This window comes from Xenopus laevis, chromosome 7S (genome assembly GCF_017654675.1).
Source record: "Xenopus laevis strain J_2021 chromosome 7S, Xenopus_laevis_v10.1, whole genome shotgun sequence".
NCBI lineage: Eukaryota > Metazoa > Chordata > Amphibia > Anura > Pipidae > Xenopus > Xenopus laevis.
The window spans coordinates 73,771,343-73,788,637 of NC_054384.1; the positions used below are offsets into that span (position 1 = coordinate 73,771,343).

Genomic DNA, 17,295 nt, shown 5'->3' on the forward strand with positions numbered 1-17,295 from the left:
ATTACGGAAGACCCGGAAGATGGCTGCCATGAACTCCGCTGGACAGAATCTGCACCGAGGGGTAAGTAAAGAGTTAGGGGCATTTGACTGGGTAGCAGCTAGGCTGGGGGGAGGAGGGAGGGGGACTATGTAGGGTAGGGGGTAGGGTTTTTTTATCCCTAATCATAGCTATAATTAAGGGAGACTATTACAGCATACTGCCTTAATAAAGCCTTTTCCAGAAGTGCCATCCAACATATAAAGTTTGTTACAATCATAAACAAACCTCCAAAGAATTAAGAGAGGTTCCCAAACTTTTTCATATGACATATACAGTACATACCTATTCTAAACAAACGGTATATCTTGAAATCACTGCAACCTTGGAAGAAGACATTGTCCAAGCAATTCTTAAAGGTATTAACAGAATCTGTCATCACAGCATCACCTGGCAAAGTATTCTCACTGTATTCTCACTGCCTCAGCATGAAGAACCACCAGCGCTGCTTAAAATGAAAGTTTGGTTACTTAGGTCTAAAGTGATGACCCGTTGTTCTTTTTTTATGTCAAAAAGATCTGTATATAGTGTCGTTTGATTCCTCTAATGTTAGTCATATGTACATAAAAGAAAAAATAGTTTGAACCTTCAACCTTTATGTATTGGTGCCTCCCTCACCCCCAGGGATTTTTTCTAGATTTAATAAAAACACTTAGATCTCATCTTCATCTTAAAAAAGATGGTATTGTGGAATATTATACAGAGGTCAAAGCAGACCCTACATCCATAGTTGATCTAGCTAGTTTCTGGCTTCAGGAGCATGCAAAATGTGTGCCTAGCCCTTTTTTTTCTAATGGCCAAAATTGGTTCTTTCTATCTACACATTTTCCTTAGCTTATGTAAGTTTTGTCAGTGGAAAGCAAAGGGCCCTATCTGACCTATATAATGCACCTAATTCCCTGACATCTGCAATGTTCCTTTTTTTATGGAGCTGAAAAAACAGTTTGTGTTAAGAGCCAGATTTGTGGAGAGCACACGCATGGGGGGTGTGCACGTGAACATGGCAGGTTCTAGGACCATGTGGCCTCCGGGCACTGCTTGTGGAAATCGGCCCTGTTTGTGTTAGAATGCAAGCATAAATGTAATTATAAAAGAACTCTGTGACCGCTCCCATGATTTTGAGGTGTGAAGGTGCTTCTTTTTAAGATATGGGCACATGGGGTCTGTTTCTTGGCTTTCCAAAATCCGCTCCATGTGACAGCAGCGGGCTGAGCCCAGCGTATGGACTGTATAAAAGCAGGCTGAGGAAAAAGTATGCCCATAGCCTTAAAGTTGCACTTATTACAGGTTATCCAGAATTCTTAGTTATCCAGAATTCTTAGAAACTAGGGTTTTTCTGGATAACGGATTTTCTGTAATTTGGATCATCATACCTTAAGTCTACTAGAAATCCATGTACATATTAAATAAACCCAATAGGCTGGTTTTGCTTCCAATAAGGATCAATTACAAGGTACTATTTTATTATGATTATTATTATTATTACTACAGAGAAAAAGGAAATCATTATTAAAAATTTGCATTATTTGGATAAAATGGAGTCTATCGGAGACAGCCTTTCAGTAATTCGGAGCTTTCTGGATAACAGATCCAATTCCTGTATCATTATTTTATCATGGCATGGTCTACTTATTAGAACATGTCAAAGAAGCGTGTGTAAGTTGTGTAAGTAAGATGATAATTGGTCCCTGTGCTTGGTTCCACTCAGAGCCCAGAGCAGTCTTAATTTGCACTACCATGGAAAATATGCCACTGCCCACCTTAAAATTAAATGCAGGCCATGTGGTGTTGAACATCCTAAATGAATCTGTTTATTTTTTTAGGTGGACTTACAGAGAAAAATGGAAGAGAGGAGCCAGTTTATTGCAGACTATAAGGTAAAAATGATATTGTAACAAACAGTATCTATTTAAATGGTATTTACCAGAGCAAATAAGAGTATTCATATAAAATCTGTAATATTTTTTGCTTTCAAATAAAGCATCTTCAGAGATTAATATGGTATATAGTAACATCCCGCTGTATTCTTTAAAGAGGATGTTTAAAAATAAATAGATTGTGTAAAAAGTATGTGCCTGCCACTAAACAGGTACAGTGCATATTTGAGTTATTATTGTAATCATCATCTGCAAATTTCCCAAAGCTGTCTGTGATGGTTTTCATTCATTTAGCCCATGATACTGTATATAGTAGCTGTAAATTAAAACCAAACAGACTTGCTTCAGACAACTAGTTTCCCACTAGTTTGAAATAGGTATTTACCCACAATATCCTAAGAGAAAAGAATTTCTGTCCCTAAACTTAAATTAGAATTGGTTGTTCTAAATTGACACACGACATCAGTCATATACAATGCTATTTTACCATCTTTACTCCAATGATTATATTGACCATTGATTAGTAATTGATATGATTATTGGGCAAATACATTTGGATATGGATAGTTTTGAGGCAATTACACAGACAGGCACCTGCTATTATAGTTGAAATTGACCTACTTTATCTTCTCCTGTCTCCCATAAAATGTACAAATACAAATTTAATTGGCACATCTGAGACACACATTCACACCACTTTTTCAATGTTATACGTTATAGATAGATAATGTTATAGATAAATCTATAGGCTCTGTTTCATCCACAGATGATCCACTGAGGAGCTAGCTACTACAACATTCCAGCTGCTATAATTACCTTTAAAGCATAGATTTCCCAGATCTTTAGCGTTTTGTACATTGACTTGATCAGGGGGCACATTTACTTAGGGTCGAATATCGAGGGTTAATTAACCCTCGATATTCGACTGTCGAAGTTAAATCCTTCGACATCGAAGTCGAAGGATTTACCGCAATTTGTTCGACCGAACGTTCGAAGGAAAAATCATTCGATCGAACAATTAAATCCTTCGGATCGAACGATTCGAAGGATTTCAATCCATCAATCGAACGATTTTCCTTCGATCAGAAATTGCCTAAAAAGCCTATGGGGGCCTTCCCCATAGGCTAACATTGAGGTTCGGTAGGTTTTAGGTGGCGAAGTAGGGGGTCGAAGTTTTTTTTAAAGAGACAGTACTTTGACTATCGAATGGTCGAATAGTCAAACGATTTTTAGTTCGAATCGTAGTCGAAGGTCGGAGTAGCCAATTCGATGGTCGAAGTAGCAAAAAAAACCACTTAGAAATTCGAAGTATTTTTTATTCTATTCCTTCACTCGAGCTAAGAAAATGTGCCCCCAAGTGTTGCATCCTGAGAATTTCTCTAACGGTCCCTTGTAATGCACGCCAGTAACCTTGATAATGAATGTTATTGCAGAAAGATTTAACAAAGAAGGAATGGCTTATACAACAACTGCAAGGAAAGCTTGATGAATCTCAACGGAAGCTTTCTGAAGCCAACTATCACAAGGTACTGGTAACTTTTAATTGCTGGCCCCTCATTGACTAATGCAATGACCCCTGTTCTTGTGGTTTATCAGATTATATTGTTCATATAGAACAAGCTGGGCTATCCGGCACTCAAGGGAATCCACAGAACCAAATTATAAAAGTAAAGGCAACGTTTATCGATTAAAGTTAAAAAATACACATTACCATAGGCACTACGCATTTGTGTCCAATAGGCACTTAGCCATGGGCCCATGACTAAGCGCCTATTGGGCAAGAAACATGGATTCCCTTAGAGTGATGGATAGCCCAACCTGTTCCATCTGCATAATATCGATTTGCCATTCCCTGAGCTGAGGGGCGGGGGATGGTGCACCTGGACTAGTGATTCTGCTTGGTGGGTTATCTACCTTGTCATTCTGTTGCACCTCTCACTTCTCTTTGTCTTATCAAGTTATATTGTCAACACCGTTGTTTTGTTGATTTTTAGCAATTTATAGATTAACTGTGTGATGGTCAGTCCACGTGTTTCAATTATTTATGTGAGTTTGAAAATATATTTCTATACAAACCATGGCTCACGAAAAATTATACAAAGGGTTATAATTATCGTTTTCTATTAGTGAGAGTGAAAAATGTTTGTGTTTATTTAAATGTTTTGTTTCAGACTGACCTTCAGAAAGAGTTGGATCACCGGAAGGCTCTTCCTCAGCAGTACATGAATGAAGAAGATGATCAGGTAGAGCTGAGTGTTTCACGTTACTCTATATATAGTGGCCACAGTTGTATCCACTTCTGCATTCTTTTTCTCTTTACACGCTGTGTTCTGCAGAATGGCAGCAGGCCTCTGTGCTCCATTTTTCAGCAAGTTCTTGCCTGTGCTCTGCTCCTTACACATTGTAAAGTAGAGTTCAGCTTTAACCGGGATTCAAATCCTTGTTAGACAAGCACTAAAGGGTGCTGACTTGCACCCCTGGGAAACGTAAATGATTCCAATGGAATTCTACAACAGCAGATAAGTATAATATATCAAGGGAACACTGGCACAGGTCCCATTAACCATTTGAAGATGTTTTTTGCCTTCATGATTTTCTGGTGTTTTGGGTGCTGGTTTACTCTGAAAACTCTACAAATTCAGGACAAAGTTGCACAATTCGAATTGACGCAATATTTTGTCGTGACTTTTTGTCGCAGCAATTTTTTTCAAGAAAAAATATTGGTAAATTCAGGGGATTCGGGTTTGGGAGTTTGGTTGAATTTTTTTTTCTATTATAATAAAGTGAGTGGAGTTTTAGTAAATAACCCCCCAAGTGTCAACCTTTTCTTTTAAGGTCAGTGACTACATGAGCCACCCTGCTCAGACCAATGGCTTTATTCAGTCAGCAGGCAAAGGACCATCACTGGAACCTGCCCAGCAGAGAAGTGTGAGTAACATAGTGCATCTATGTATAATTATGTTTTTTGATGAATATTCATTTTAACCACAGTACATATTAATCATTTATCTTCTCAAATTCTATAGGCTAAAGACTTGCAGTTGGTGCGGGATGCACTGCGCAGCCTGCGAAACAGTTTTAGCGGCCATGACCCTCAGCATCACACAATAGATAGTCTGGAACAAGGTATCTCAAGTCTGATGGATAGACTTCATGCCATAGAGACTCAGAGGAGGCAGGACAGGAAGGTATGTATCCACCATGAATCTATTACTACAAACACAATTTAAATAATAACTATAATGACCACCATAACCCCCTCTGGTCCCATAAATAATATAGTTAAAGAGCTTTTTCAAAGGATTAAAACAAAGGTCTCCCTTTTAGGAGATATACTTTGTTAATGTAAATGATATTACTGAAAAGTCTGAGTGTGTAAAACTCAAGAACCTATGCATCCACAAAGAGAGGAAGATAAACTTCCTGCACATCTACCGTAACTAGGTCTGTTATATTGTTTTATCATTAATATAATAATATATACAGAGTGCCAATTATACCTCACCCTATTATGTTTGCTCATTCAAATATGTTTATTGATCACCATATCAGTTGATTTATTTTATTCACCTTCTCTATCAATTTCTCATTTCAAGTCTCGGGGAAAGATGCAAGGAAGTAAAGAAATCAATGAATACAGGGATTCATGGCCTCCCAATACTAGTAAGTAGGCATTGCACAAAAATCTTAGATAGATATAATATCTTCCGCAATAATAAGAAGTCTTACCTTCATTTTTGTAGCAATAAGTTTTTATTCAATATTCCCCCATACACTGAAGGAGTTATGTCATAGTAGATGTAGATTTACTATGGGCTTGGAAACCAAAAACAATAATTTTAGATGTTTCCTTTTATACAGTAGACAAATAAATCATCATTATTTTTATAGCACCAAGAAGTTAACCAATGCTTCATGTTCAACAAACAAAAATGTGATTAGAGGGCCCTGCAATCTGTAGATTGTGGCAAATGCCAGAGAAGCTGCTGTAAGATACAATAGACAGTCACTATCATTGGGGCTGTGGGAGTTGTTTGGGCCTCTGTGTATTTGAGATGCCAGGGTAGATTTTAAATCTCAGCTTGGACCGTCTGCCATATTTTTTTTGCTTTCCTATTTATTGCTGTCATTTCTCATACCGAGTGGTTTACTGTATTTTGTTCTCTTGAGCTGCTTGTCAGAATTTACTATTTCTATTAACTAGTGGAGAAATACAAGTAACAAAATGGTAACCACACTGTTGTACCTACTTACATTTTCTCTTAGTAAGTCATTCAGTCACTTTACAACTTTAAAGAAATATGACCTTCCTGTTTTAAGAATAGTACCATTCCCTCTACATGACGCTCTAGGGAACCATGTTTGCAGTCTAGTATTTGAGAAAATGCAGCACAAGGCCCATCATGCTGTGATTTTACTACACACTGGGCAGTGATATTTTAAAGGGGTTGTACACCTTCAAACACTTTTCAGTTCAGTTGGTTTCAGATTGTTCACTAGAAATAGTGACCATTTTTCTAATATTTAAGTGTAAAGTAAAGAGTTGCAGTATTTCTGGTCAGGTGATCTCATCACAAAATGGGGGTTCAAGGCAAGAGATGTAAAAGGGCAATATTTGCTTAAATATATACACCAGTTTGGTATGATTCTTTAATATGCCAATTTTAGATGTTTCCTTTTATACAGTAGACAAGTAAATCATCATTATTTTTATAGCAGCAACAAGTTAACCAATGCTTCATGTTCAACAAACAAAATTGTGATTAGAGGGCCCTGCAATCTGTAGATTGTGGCAAATGCCAGAGAAGCTGCTGTAAGATACAATAGACAGTCACTATCATTGGGGCTGTGGGAGTTGTTTGGGCCTCTGTGTATTTGAAATGCCAGGGTAGATTTTAAATCTCAGCTTGGACCTTCTGCCATTTTTTGTTTGCTTTCCTATTTATCATACCGAGTGGTTTACTGTATTTTGTTCTCTTGAGCTGCTTGTCAGAATTTACTATTTCTATTAACTAGTGGAGAAATACAAGTAACAAAATGGTAACCACACTGTTGTACCTACTTACATTTTCTCTTAGTAAGTCATTCAGTTACTTTACAGCTTAAAAGAAATATGACCTTCCTGTTTTAAGAATAGTACCATTCCCTCTACATGATGCTCTAGGGAACCATGTTTGCAGTCTAGTATTTGAGAAAATGCAGCACAAGGCCCATCATGCTGTGATTTTACTACACACTGGGCAGTGATATTTTAAAGGGGTTGTTCACCTTCAAACACTTTTCAGTTCAGTTGGTTTCAGATTGTTCACTAGAAATAAAGACTTTCCAATTACTTTCTATTTGTGACCCTTTTTCTAATATTGAAGTGTAAAGTAAAGAGTTGCAGTATTTCTGGTCAGGTGATCTCATCACAAAATGGGGGTTCAAGGCAAGAGATGTAAAAGGGCAATATTTGCTTAAATATATACACCAGTTTGGTAAGATTCTTTAATATGCCACTTAATATGATATAAACTATCTGTTTAAGTATTCATTTTGGGGGTATAGTTTTCCTTTAAGTGACAAGGGTAGGGAGGCACAGTATAAACACAATTATATTGTCCATAACTTTTTGTTATATTGATTTTTGCAGCAATGCCACATTCACAGAGCACCCCAGTCATGGGCAGCAGCAACTCATCCACCAAAGTGCTGTACTTTACTGACCACTCTCTGACACCCTTCATGGTCACTTTACCAAAGAGGTAATGGTAAATGCAATATCAAGCTACATACAATTTCAAGATAATTGTTGTTTGTAAATGTATATAAAAGAAAAAGCAATACTGAACAGCTATATAACATTGTAAACAAAAATATCAAAAACATCTTGTGCTTCACTTGTACCCTATAGCTCCTAAAAATGAAAACTGACCCTTCACTGATCATACTAAGCCTTATAACAGACCACTTACAGACCCTGTGGATATAGAAAAACCTAGGTACGGAAAAATAACCTAATGTTACAACTTTATTAAAGGAACAGTAAAATCAAAAAAATTAAAGTGTATCAAAGTAATTAAATATAACGTACAGTTGCTCTGCACTGGTAAAACTGGCTTGTTTGCTTCAGAATGGGGACAGCCATTCAAGCTGGAAAGAGGAGAAAAAGCACAGGTTACATAGCAGATAACAGATAAAACACCATTTTATTGGACACACATGGTTTATCTGTTATGTGCTATTTAACCTGTGCCTTTTCTCCTTTTTTCCAGCTTGAATAGCTGGCTGCATGGCTACAGAGCAGCTTGTTTATATAAGCTATAGTAGTGTTTCTGAAGCAACTTTTACCAGTGCATGCTGTATGTATATTATATGTTAAAGTGATATTGACATGTTCCTATAAAAATCATAGGAACGTGTCCATATCAAGGAGATGCTGCACGCTGAATAATTTCCACTAAAATCCCCCCTCAAAGCCACCCCCAGCCCCTAGAAGCTTTGTAAAAGCCGTCCTTCTGACACTGCAAACGGATCTTCTGCGTTGCTTCAGTAACGGTGAACTGGGGGCAGAGTGATCCTTCCATTGGCTGGAGTCCTGTTCTAATTTGTAATTAGCCTATGGAAGGACCACAACGCCCCCAGCTCAGTGTCACTGATACAACGCAGAAGATCATTTAGCAGTGTCAGTAGGGTCGGCTTAACAAAGGTTCGCGGGTCTGGGGGGGTTTAGAAGAAACTATTCGGCCTGCAGCACCTCCTTGATAAGGATACGTTACTATGATTTTTATAGAACCTATGTGTTGGTATCGCTTTAATTACTTTAAAATGCTTTCATTTTTGGTGTTACTGTTGCTTTAACCACTTGAGGGCTATAGATTATAAATGCTACAGTGCCAGCTCTTCTGCCATCTCCTTAATTAAAGCTGCACTGCCGGTATGTGATGTGAGTTCTGGCAGGAAAGTCCCTCAAAACCAACAGAGAAAACACTTGGGGGCAGATTTATCAAGGGTCGAATTCCGACCATCGAATTGAAATACTTCGTATTCGACATTCAAATTTTTTTCATAGAATTTTGGTATTCTGCGGTCGAAGTAAAATCGTTCAATCGAACGATTAAATCCTTCGAATTGAACAATTCAAGTGATTTTATCGTACGATCGTACGATTTTACTTCGACTCTAAAAAAAACTTATAAAAATGCTGTAGAAGGTCCCCATAGGCTAACATAGCACTTCGGCAGGTTTAATTTGGCGAAGTATTGAAGTCGAAGTTTTTTTAAAAAAAACAGTACTTCGATTATCGAATGGTCGAATATTTGAACTATTTTACTTTGAGTCAAAGTCGTAGTATCCTATTCAATGGTCGAAGTATCCAAAAAAAATTACTTCGAATTTTTTTACTTCGAAAATGGCCAGAGTGTCAGACAAGAAGGCTAAGAAAACTACTCTGCCTTGATTCCTGCTACCCTGCTGTGCCCTTTGCTCACTGTATAATTACTATAACATGCTCACCCAAGCCTTAACACAGCCTTCAAACCCTTTGCCCTGAGTCCATGGCTCCAGTTGAAACTCTTGACCTTTGACCAGGTTTGGGTGGAAAGGGCAGAAGACAAGACAATGTTAGCCTTAGTCATCTTGCCCTACTATTGCTACCATTTCCTAGTTAACCAGTCTTTATACTTCATAATCCTGACAGAAGCGCGATAAGAAGGACTCTGGTTGCCTAATGTCCTTCTAGATAATGTGCCAAGACAGTTGAATCTCCCTCCAGTTAATTATTATAAATTAATGTTCTCCATCAATAGGTTAGGAGAGGTGACACTGAGGGACTTCAGAGCAGCTATTGGTCGAGAGGGAAGTCACAGATACCACTTCAAGGCTTTGGATCCTGAATTTGGAACAGTGAAAGAAGAGGTAAGATTTTTTTAATAAGCTTCTACATATTAATAAGGGACCTGAATACATTTTTGATAGCAATTCTTCATGGAACCAAGTGCAAGGTACCCTAGTCATGAAAATCCTCTAGTAGGTTGAAAACATTTTCCATGATGCAAAGTTGTTTACTCATGGTTGTGTTAGTGGCATGGGTAGAAAGTAACCTGCTCCATGCTGCTGTCAGTCATGTGATTATTTCAGAAGCTCTGCAAGGATTCAAGATGTTCACTCAAGATCAGTTACCCTTTACCCATATACTACACTGCTGCTGAAATAAGTGACTGACTTAACAAGGAATGTGAACAAGATAAGGAGGCCTGACCAATGTACCATAAACAAATTAAATGAACTTATGGCGAATGGCACACATACTGTTAGCTTTGCTGTGGCATTTTAGCACAAACACAGCAAATACTACTCAGTGATGCTTATCATTTACATGACATTGAGCAATTGTCAATTTTTAGGCAAAAAAAACACTAGCCAATTTGGTTATTTCCATTCTTGTATATGACAGGTTTCACTGAGAAATACATTTCAGGTGTTTTTATGTTGGGTGAAATATGCATTAGGAGGGAGAAAACACATTTACTAACCTTCTATACCTGCTCCATGCATAAAAATGCAAGGTGCAAAATACAGGACACAAAAAACTTTGGAATTAGCACCTGCCTTAAAGGAGAACTACACCCAAAAAATGAATATGGCTAAAAATGCCCTATTTTATATACTGAATTTATTACACCAGCTTCTCAATAGCAGCAATGATCCAGGACTTCAAACTTGTCACAGGGGTCTCCATCTTGAAAAGTGTCTGTGACACTCACATGCTCAGTGGGCTCTGAGCAGCTGTTGAGAAGCTAAGCTTAGGGGTCGTCTTTGCAAATATCAAGCAGAAAATGAGGTTGGCCTGTAATATAAGCAGGATTGATTATTAAATTCGAATTATCTGTATAAATTACTAATCAGTCTTATATTGTGACATTTCTATTCTATGTGTACTGTATATTGTGAGTGTGTCCCTAAGCTCAGTAGGTGACAGCATTGCAGAGCATGTGCAGTAAATCAGCAGAAAAGAAAATGGGGAGCTACTGGGGCATCTTTGGAGACACATATCTTTACTGCTAAAGGGCTGTGGTTGGCTTGGGCTGGTACAGAAGCCCAAAACATAATGTACAACTTCTTTAGTTAAGCTTTAGTTCTCCTTTAAGGACGTGTTTCTTCCAAGACTGAGTGGTGTGCTGCACCTACACATGCTGATTTGTATCTAATCAATCATGTGGCTCTGTGCCAAAATGATGCAATTCCGACCAACACTGATGTGAACAATTAATTAAAGGTGTGCACAATTAAAAGCTAAATGGGTAATTGCACATGACAATAAACCAATTAACTGCAGAGCTAGTATTGAGTTTCCATAGGGTGCAGCCAAAGCCCTGTAGTACAGCTTAATTGTTAGGTGTATTTTAAAGGGATACTGTCATGGGAAAAATGTTTTTTTCCAAACGCATCAGTTAATAGTGTTGCTCCAGCAGAATTATGCACTGAAATCTGTTTCTCAAAGGAGAAAACAGATTTTTTTATATTTAATTTTCATATCTTACATGGGGCTAGACATATTGTCAGTTTCCCAGCTGCCCCCAGTCATGTGACTTGTGCTCTATCACCCCTCCCTTTTCTCCCAGCAGCCTTACAAAAGAATAATGGGATGGTAACTAGATAACAGCTCCCTAACACAAGATGACAGCTCTCTGGTAGATCTAAGAACAGCACTCAATAGTAAAATCCAGGTCCCACTGTGACACCTTCAGTTACATTGAGTAGAAGGAACGACGGCCTGCCAGAAAGCAGTTCCATCCTAAAGTGCTAGCTCTTTCTGAAAGCACATGACCAGGCAAAATGACCTGAGATGGCGCCTACACACCAATATTACAAAAAAAAAAAAAAAATACACTTGCTGGTTCAGGAATTAAATTTTATATTGTAGAGTAAATTATTTGCAGTGTAGTAATAATTACTTTCAAATTTACACATACATATAATAACATCATCGTGGAAACGTCCCCTTTGTGGGCAAATAACAGTTCTTGGTTCAGTTTCAGTTCTTGCTTTTCTTTCCCCAGGTGTTTCATGATGAAGATATTATTCCAGGCTGGGAAGGTAAAATAGTAGCCTGGGTGGAAGAAGATCACGGAAGCATTTGAATGATATTGATCATTGGTACAATGAGAAACTCCATGATACGGGTCTGGATATTTTATCATGCTGCCAAAAGAGGATTCTGCAGGCACCAAAAGGAAAGCTCATACATAGTTCCAGCTGCAGGAAAGTGGATCCTTACTAGTTGCTGGTGATGCCGTTAATGCATCAAACGAGACAATATACATTTGGGATCGCCGCAATTACATTATTTCTTAGGATTTATGTGGTCCCTGCCTTGTGGTTGCCAGCAGCCTTATAATGTATGAAATACAGTATGTGATGAAGAGTATTCAGTATTTTTCTACAGGTGCACTAAATCTAGTCTTGCAGTTATAGCAGGGCAATATGTAACAGGTCCCTTCAGGTTAGACAATCCTTAGATTGGGTCAAATGCAGTAAACTATTTGCCATCTACGTAGTCTGCATATCATTGGTTGGAACATGGAAACATAAATTCTACAGCATAGGCCACTCAGATGGCCAGATTGTTATTTCTGTAGAATTTAATCTATGGTACAAAAATGGTTAAAGCATGGATATTCATCCTGGGCCTGTACATCTCACAAGATACGGTGTAGGAGGCTTATAGTTCAGTGCTAACCATACACATATTAAAAAGATGTTTTTCGGATTTTTGCCTTTAAACCACTAAATCTTTGGATTATTGCACGGAACCCATCGCAGATGAAGATATCTTTAGGACTTCTCCCATTGACTTATATGCAACCATGGCAGGTCTGAGATGCCAGATTTTACAGTACAAAAAACACAATTTTTCAGGTTTTTAGCATTCAGACTTTAATAAATAGCCCTTGTAATGTTTACATTTTACATGTGTGCTTTTGAAGATTCGCCATCATTTCTAGAAAGCATTATATTTGTATTTCAAATACTTGAGGCAGTTCATAAATATGTATTATCTAAGGCTGTGGACAGCAATCTTTTATCTCAGCAGAGCTGATAGGAAACACAATTCAATATAAACCAGGGCTTCAGCTATAGGTTCATTGCACATGGTACTGTATGTTTATTCCCCGCATTAGATTAAAGATTGATTCTCAAGCATTTTGTCACACACGACAGAAGCGAATTTACACAGGCAACAAAATGAATGACACACATCAGTTTGTGTTGCTCATGTGTTTAGCAGCTAATACAGAGAATTGCTTCCCATTCATTGTAATGACAGTTGCCTTGACCTTGCAGGGGCACTTGGTGCAGCAGTGGTTGTTTCCTCAGGTCCGATTGGCAGAAAAGAAATTCTTTTATCTCATGCCAGATGTATTCAAGTCAAACTTATAATTTACATTTTTGGCGTTACTAATGGCATATGTACCACTGCCCCTATTAAAGTATGGGGAATGCTATGGTCACAGGCCTGCTCAAAATATGGCTCTATGATCCCCACAAACAGATAGCATTTTTAGTGACAAGCTGAAAAGAAAGGCTAATTATTTTTAAAAAGTTTACAAAATAAGTTAATCTATAACATATTAAATGTTAAGGCAAAAGCAAACATTGCCATTGTACTCCAAATTGTTCACCTATGAGCAAGATGGCCTCTGCTTTTAAGTCAAGGCATACAAAGTAGAGCATCCAAAATTGCAGTGTTTAGGAATCTGGGCAAACAGTATTTCTTGTGTTTTACGCCCCTAGTGATTACCTTTGCTACTAGTGGAGTATGATTATAAATGATATCAAGGAGGGCCCAGTGTGCACTGTAAAATCACTAGGAACAAGTATAAGTGTATGGGTCCATAAGATATTTTGCACTTATAAAGACATAACTCTGAAATATAATCAGGGTTTGGGTGCTGGTGAATTCAGATCTTATATACTGTATCTATTCAAAAAATAACCAGTCCAAGTCTTTACGCTTCTGCATCTATATAATAAGCAGGGGAGGGAAGTTGTAGGAAGAGAGTATAGTGAGCTGGGTAGACACAAGTGTTGGTGCACTAAGTGCAAAATATCTTATGGACCCATACACTTATACTTATAGTAGATACAGTACATAAGATCTGAATTCACCAGCACCCAAACCCTGATTATATTTCAGAGGTATGTCTTTATAGGGCTCAATATTTAATATGCAACAATACATATTGAAATTGGACGATTTTTAATTCTATGGTTTCAGGGCCTTCTAAATTTCAGTCTCTTCGGATATTGGCAGTAATAACCTAAAACTCACCCTGTTTGATCTTTCTGCTTTTATGCAAACTACCTCTCTTAACTGCTGCTTATAACCATAAAAATAATCTGCCCTAAATCGTCACTTCACTCCTTCTACATAATATATCAGTGTCCCAGCCTATAACCAGTAGCTCAATGCTTTGATCTGTTTTTATCATAACTAACATAACCTTTAGCTGCTACAACACACTCTTACTCTTGGTTTCCTTATAGAGACTCATAAAAACATTGACATTGTTTCTTTTAATGGTCCTTGCAGTCACTTATTCCATAACATTCTCACATTTCTACCAAAAGAGCTTACATTCATTCCCATCCCATGTGCTGACAACAGAAAAGAATGCCTTTCTTATGTACATGTCTTATAAAATTAACTATCATAATCATCAATATACCTTGTAAGGTCCATTAAGCCTTATGTAGAGCAATGTTAAGGGATGTATTATTATAGGCTAAAGTGATAGTTTGCCTTAACCTTAAATATATGTATGTCTTTAGTTTCAGAGATGAGACAACAGGAAAAAAATCTGCAATGTTCCACTGAAAATAATTCGGTGGCACTTTATTTTTACATTATCTTTATAGTAAATAACCTTTCTTCTATGCCTTTTAGAATAAAAACGACAATTTAGAATAAAGACTAAAAGGGATCATTTAAGCTCTTGTTTAAAGGATCTATTGTGTCCATTTACATAGTCTAAAGATTGCCATACATGTAGGATCCAATCGGCTGCTTAATGGATCCCTTTGGCAGCTTAAATCTGCTCTTGTATGGCCACCTTGAGGCTAAGGGCAAATGTGGTGAATCATCTGCTGTCAGAGAAACTGCAGTGCCTCATCCTCCTGCCATTTACTTTACTTGCATCAATCTGTCACTGGGCATGCTGAGTGGATTTTGTCCCAAATACTCTATTTCACATTTTATGGGTCAAATATGCCATGTGTATCAGTGACAGACAAATACAAGTCAGTGGAGGATCATGTTTGTTTGTGTACTCAAATTCCTATATCTATTACCCCGTTTTTCTGCATTCACGTAGCTTCACAGCTGTCGGCACGTATGGGTGAAATGTTTCATACCTAATTGTTGTGCCCAGAGTCACTAATACTGTATACATACAGGAATGAACAACTGGAGCAGTATTTTGGTGCATTCCATTAGGGAACACCATTTTATATCAGCTTTCTATGGGTAATGAAGAGATCCTTTATTATGGTAATCAGTGTTAAAGCTACTTTTTCACAAACCTGAGGAGACTATAGTTTTAAAAGATACAGTGCACCAATCTCTAATCTTTCAAACAAACATGTGCTTCTGTCTGATATTTCATCAACCAGCATAACCAGTTTCAAATCCATGAATTCGTGGATAGTGCTTTATGTTCAGATTTGAAATGTATGCCATTAAAACTGCCTTGTGTTCATAGAAAAACACATATGAAATGAAATACATTGTTATCAGGTATGGCTATACAGATGAAGGTCTGTGGGTTAGACGCAGCCCCCCCAAGTCAATTTAATGGTCCCCTATGCCCTCTAAAACAGCGTCATCCTACTTTAATTTGAGTGGTGAACGTTATATTTATAGGATTATTGGCCCACAGCATGGAAAAGTTAGGCATGAATGTTTAAAAGGACTACAAAATAGAAGGCAATCAAGAATTGTGTTATATGGAGATTTTATACATAGAATTTGTCTACACTTATTATTATTATTCTGAAATATTTGTTAAAGGTGAATCTGTAAACACACACACACATATATATCAAGAACAGACAATATATATCAAGAACAGGCACTGAACACTGGGTAAAAAATCCATCCCATTTTCTGTACGTAAGTTGTATACACAATTACAATTCAATGATTTGTATACCTCTGGCTGGAAACAGAATCATTTTTTTTTATTTTTTGTTCTATTTGTACAACAATGTAATTATTTAAACAGAATTTTTTTTTTTTTTTTTTTTTTAGATTTGTGCCTATTTTTACACTGGTAACGCATCTTTGTATTGTCAAATTAATCTCCCACCAAAATATCACAATATTGTTTTGGTGTTTCGTACGCTAAGTTTAAAAGAGGCTTCAAGTTCGTATTGAAAAAAGTTTGTTTATTTTATTATTTAAAGAAAATAATTGGTTTTATGCCGACAATTGTACATACAGAATATATGTTTTGTGGCCTATCCTATGTACATAAACAGTGATGTTTTTACCCGTCTTGTGTTGCCTAATTTATTTTCTGTTTAAGCCAAAATGAGTCATAAAATAATTATTTAATTATTAAAAATAAATTATTATTAAATTATTTTGTTATGAACAAAAAATATTATTCTATTTTTGTTAGCAGAAATCTTTGAGGCTGTTGAAATATGTAACAAAAAAAATTACAGGGGTATTTGTGACTAAAAATACCTGGATTTTAAAACATCGAAAATTTTGAAAGGAGTGTAACTGATCTTAGTTCTGTAACACAGGGTATCTCAAACCAAGAACTAACTCCAAGGTTCTTGTCTCTGCCCACTCTTCTGCCTTTAGCAGCCGCCTTTGGCTTCTGGTGGAGCCCTCCGCTACTCCGTCAGGTCTTATTGTGGGAGAACCAAGGAGAGAGTTCTGAGTGAGCAAGGGAACCAAGCGTGGTGTTGTAGAATACGGTACAGATGCAGGAGACGTAGGAATGGCCGGGATCACAGGCTGGGTCAAACACACAAAAATTGCTGTACAATATTAGAATCCAAGAGAGCAGTCAAAACGGCCAATAATCAGGACAGGCAGTAGAAACCCGAAGAAGCGCATTCAGAGACACATCGCAGAAGAGGACGGACGCGGCAGGCGTCCCTGTCGCACCCCCACTAGAGCACCAGGGTGAGTTGTTACAAGTTCATTTTAGTTATGGATATTTTCTGCACTCTAATTGGGAGAAACTAGAATCTCCCACCTGTCCCCCCCCCCCATGAGGTACTAAGACCATCTACCTTTGATTTTCTTTGGTGCTCAAGAGTATTTTATTTCTTTAAACAAAATAAACTTTTTTTAATTTGTGGGTTTTTGACAAAAATAAAAAG

General features: G+C 37.4%; 1 protein-coding gene across 5 annotated transcripts in view; it reads left to right on the forward strand.

Annotated features, from left to right (window-relative positions):
• The window catches only part of LOC108705523 (dixin-like), an 82,432-nt gene extending 65,987 nt beyond the window's left edge, over positions 1 to 16,445 (forward strand). For 4 of the 5 annotated variants that reach the window (XM_041571391.1, XM_041571390.1, XM_041571392.1 and 1 more), the window contains 9 exons: positions 1,861 to 1,914; positions 3,348 to 3,440; positions 4,086 to 4,157; positions 4,750 to 4,842; positions 4,941 to 5,102; positions 5,511 to 5,577; positions 7,547 to 7,658; positions 9,702 to 9,810; positions 11,955 to 16,445. In XM_041571391.1, coding sequence (XP_041427325.1) covers positions 1,861 to 1,914; positions 3,348 to 3,440; positions 4,086 to 4,157; positions 4,750 to 4,842; positions 4,941 to 5,102; positions 5,511 to 5,577; positions 7,547 to 7,658; positions 9,702 to 9,810; positions 11,955 to 12,035 — 843 coding nt within the window. In that variant the 3' untranslated portion in view covers positions 12,036 to 16,445. Of the gene's footprint in view, positions 1 to 1,860; positions 1,915 to 3,347; positions 3,441 to 4,085; positions 4,158 to 4,749; positions 4,843 to 4,940; positions 5,103 to 5,510; positions 5,578 to 7,546; positions 7,659 to 9,701; positions 9,812 to 11,954 lie in introns of those variants that run through there. The other variant, XM_041571393.1, reaches the window with a different exon arrangement.
• Positions 16,446 to 17,295: the final 850 nt, after the last annotated feature.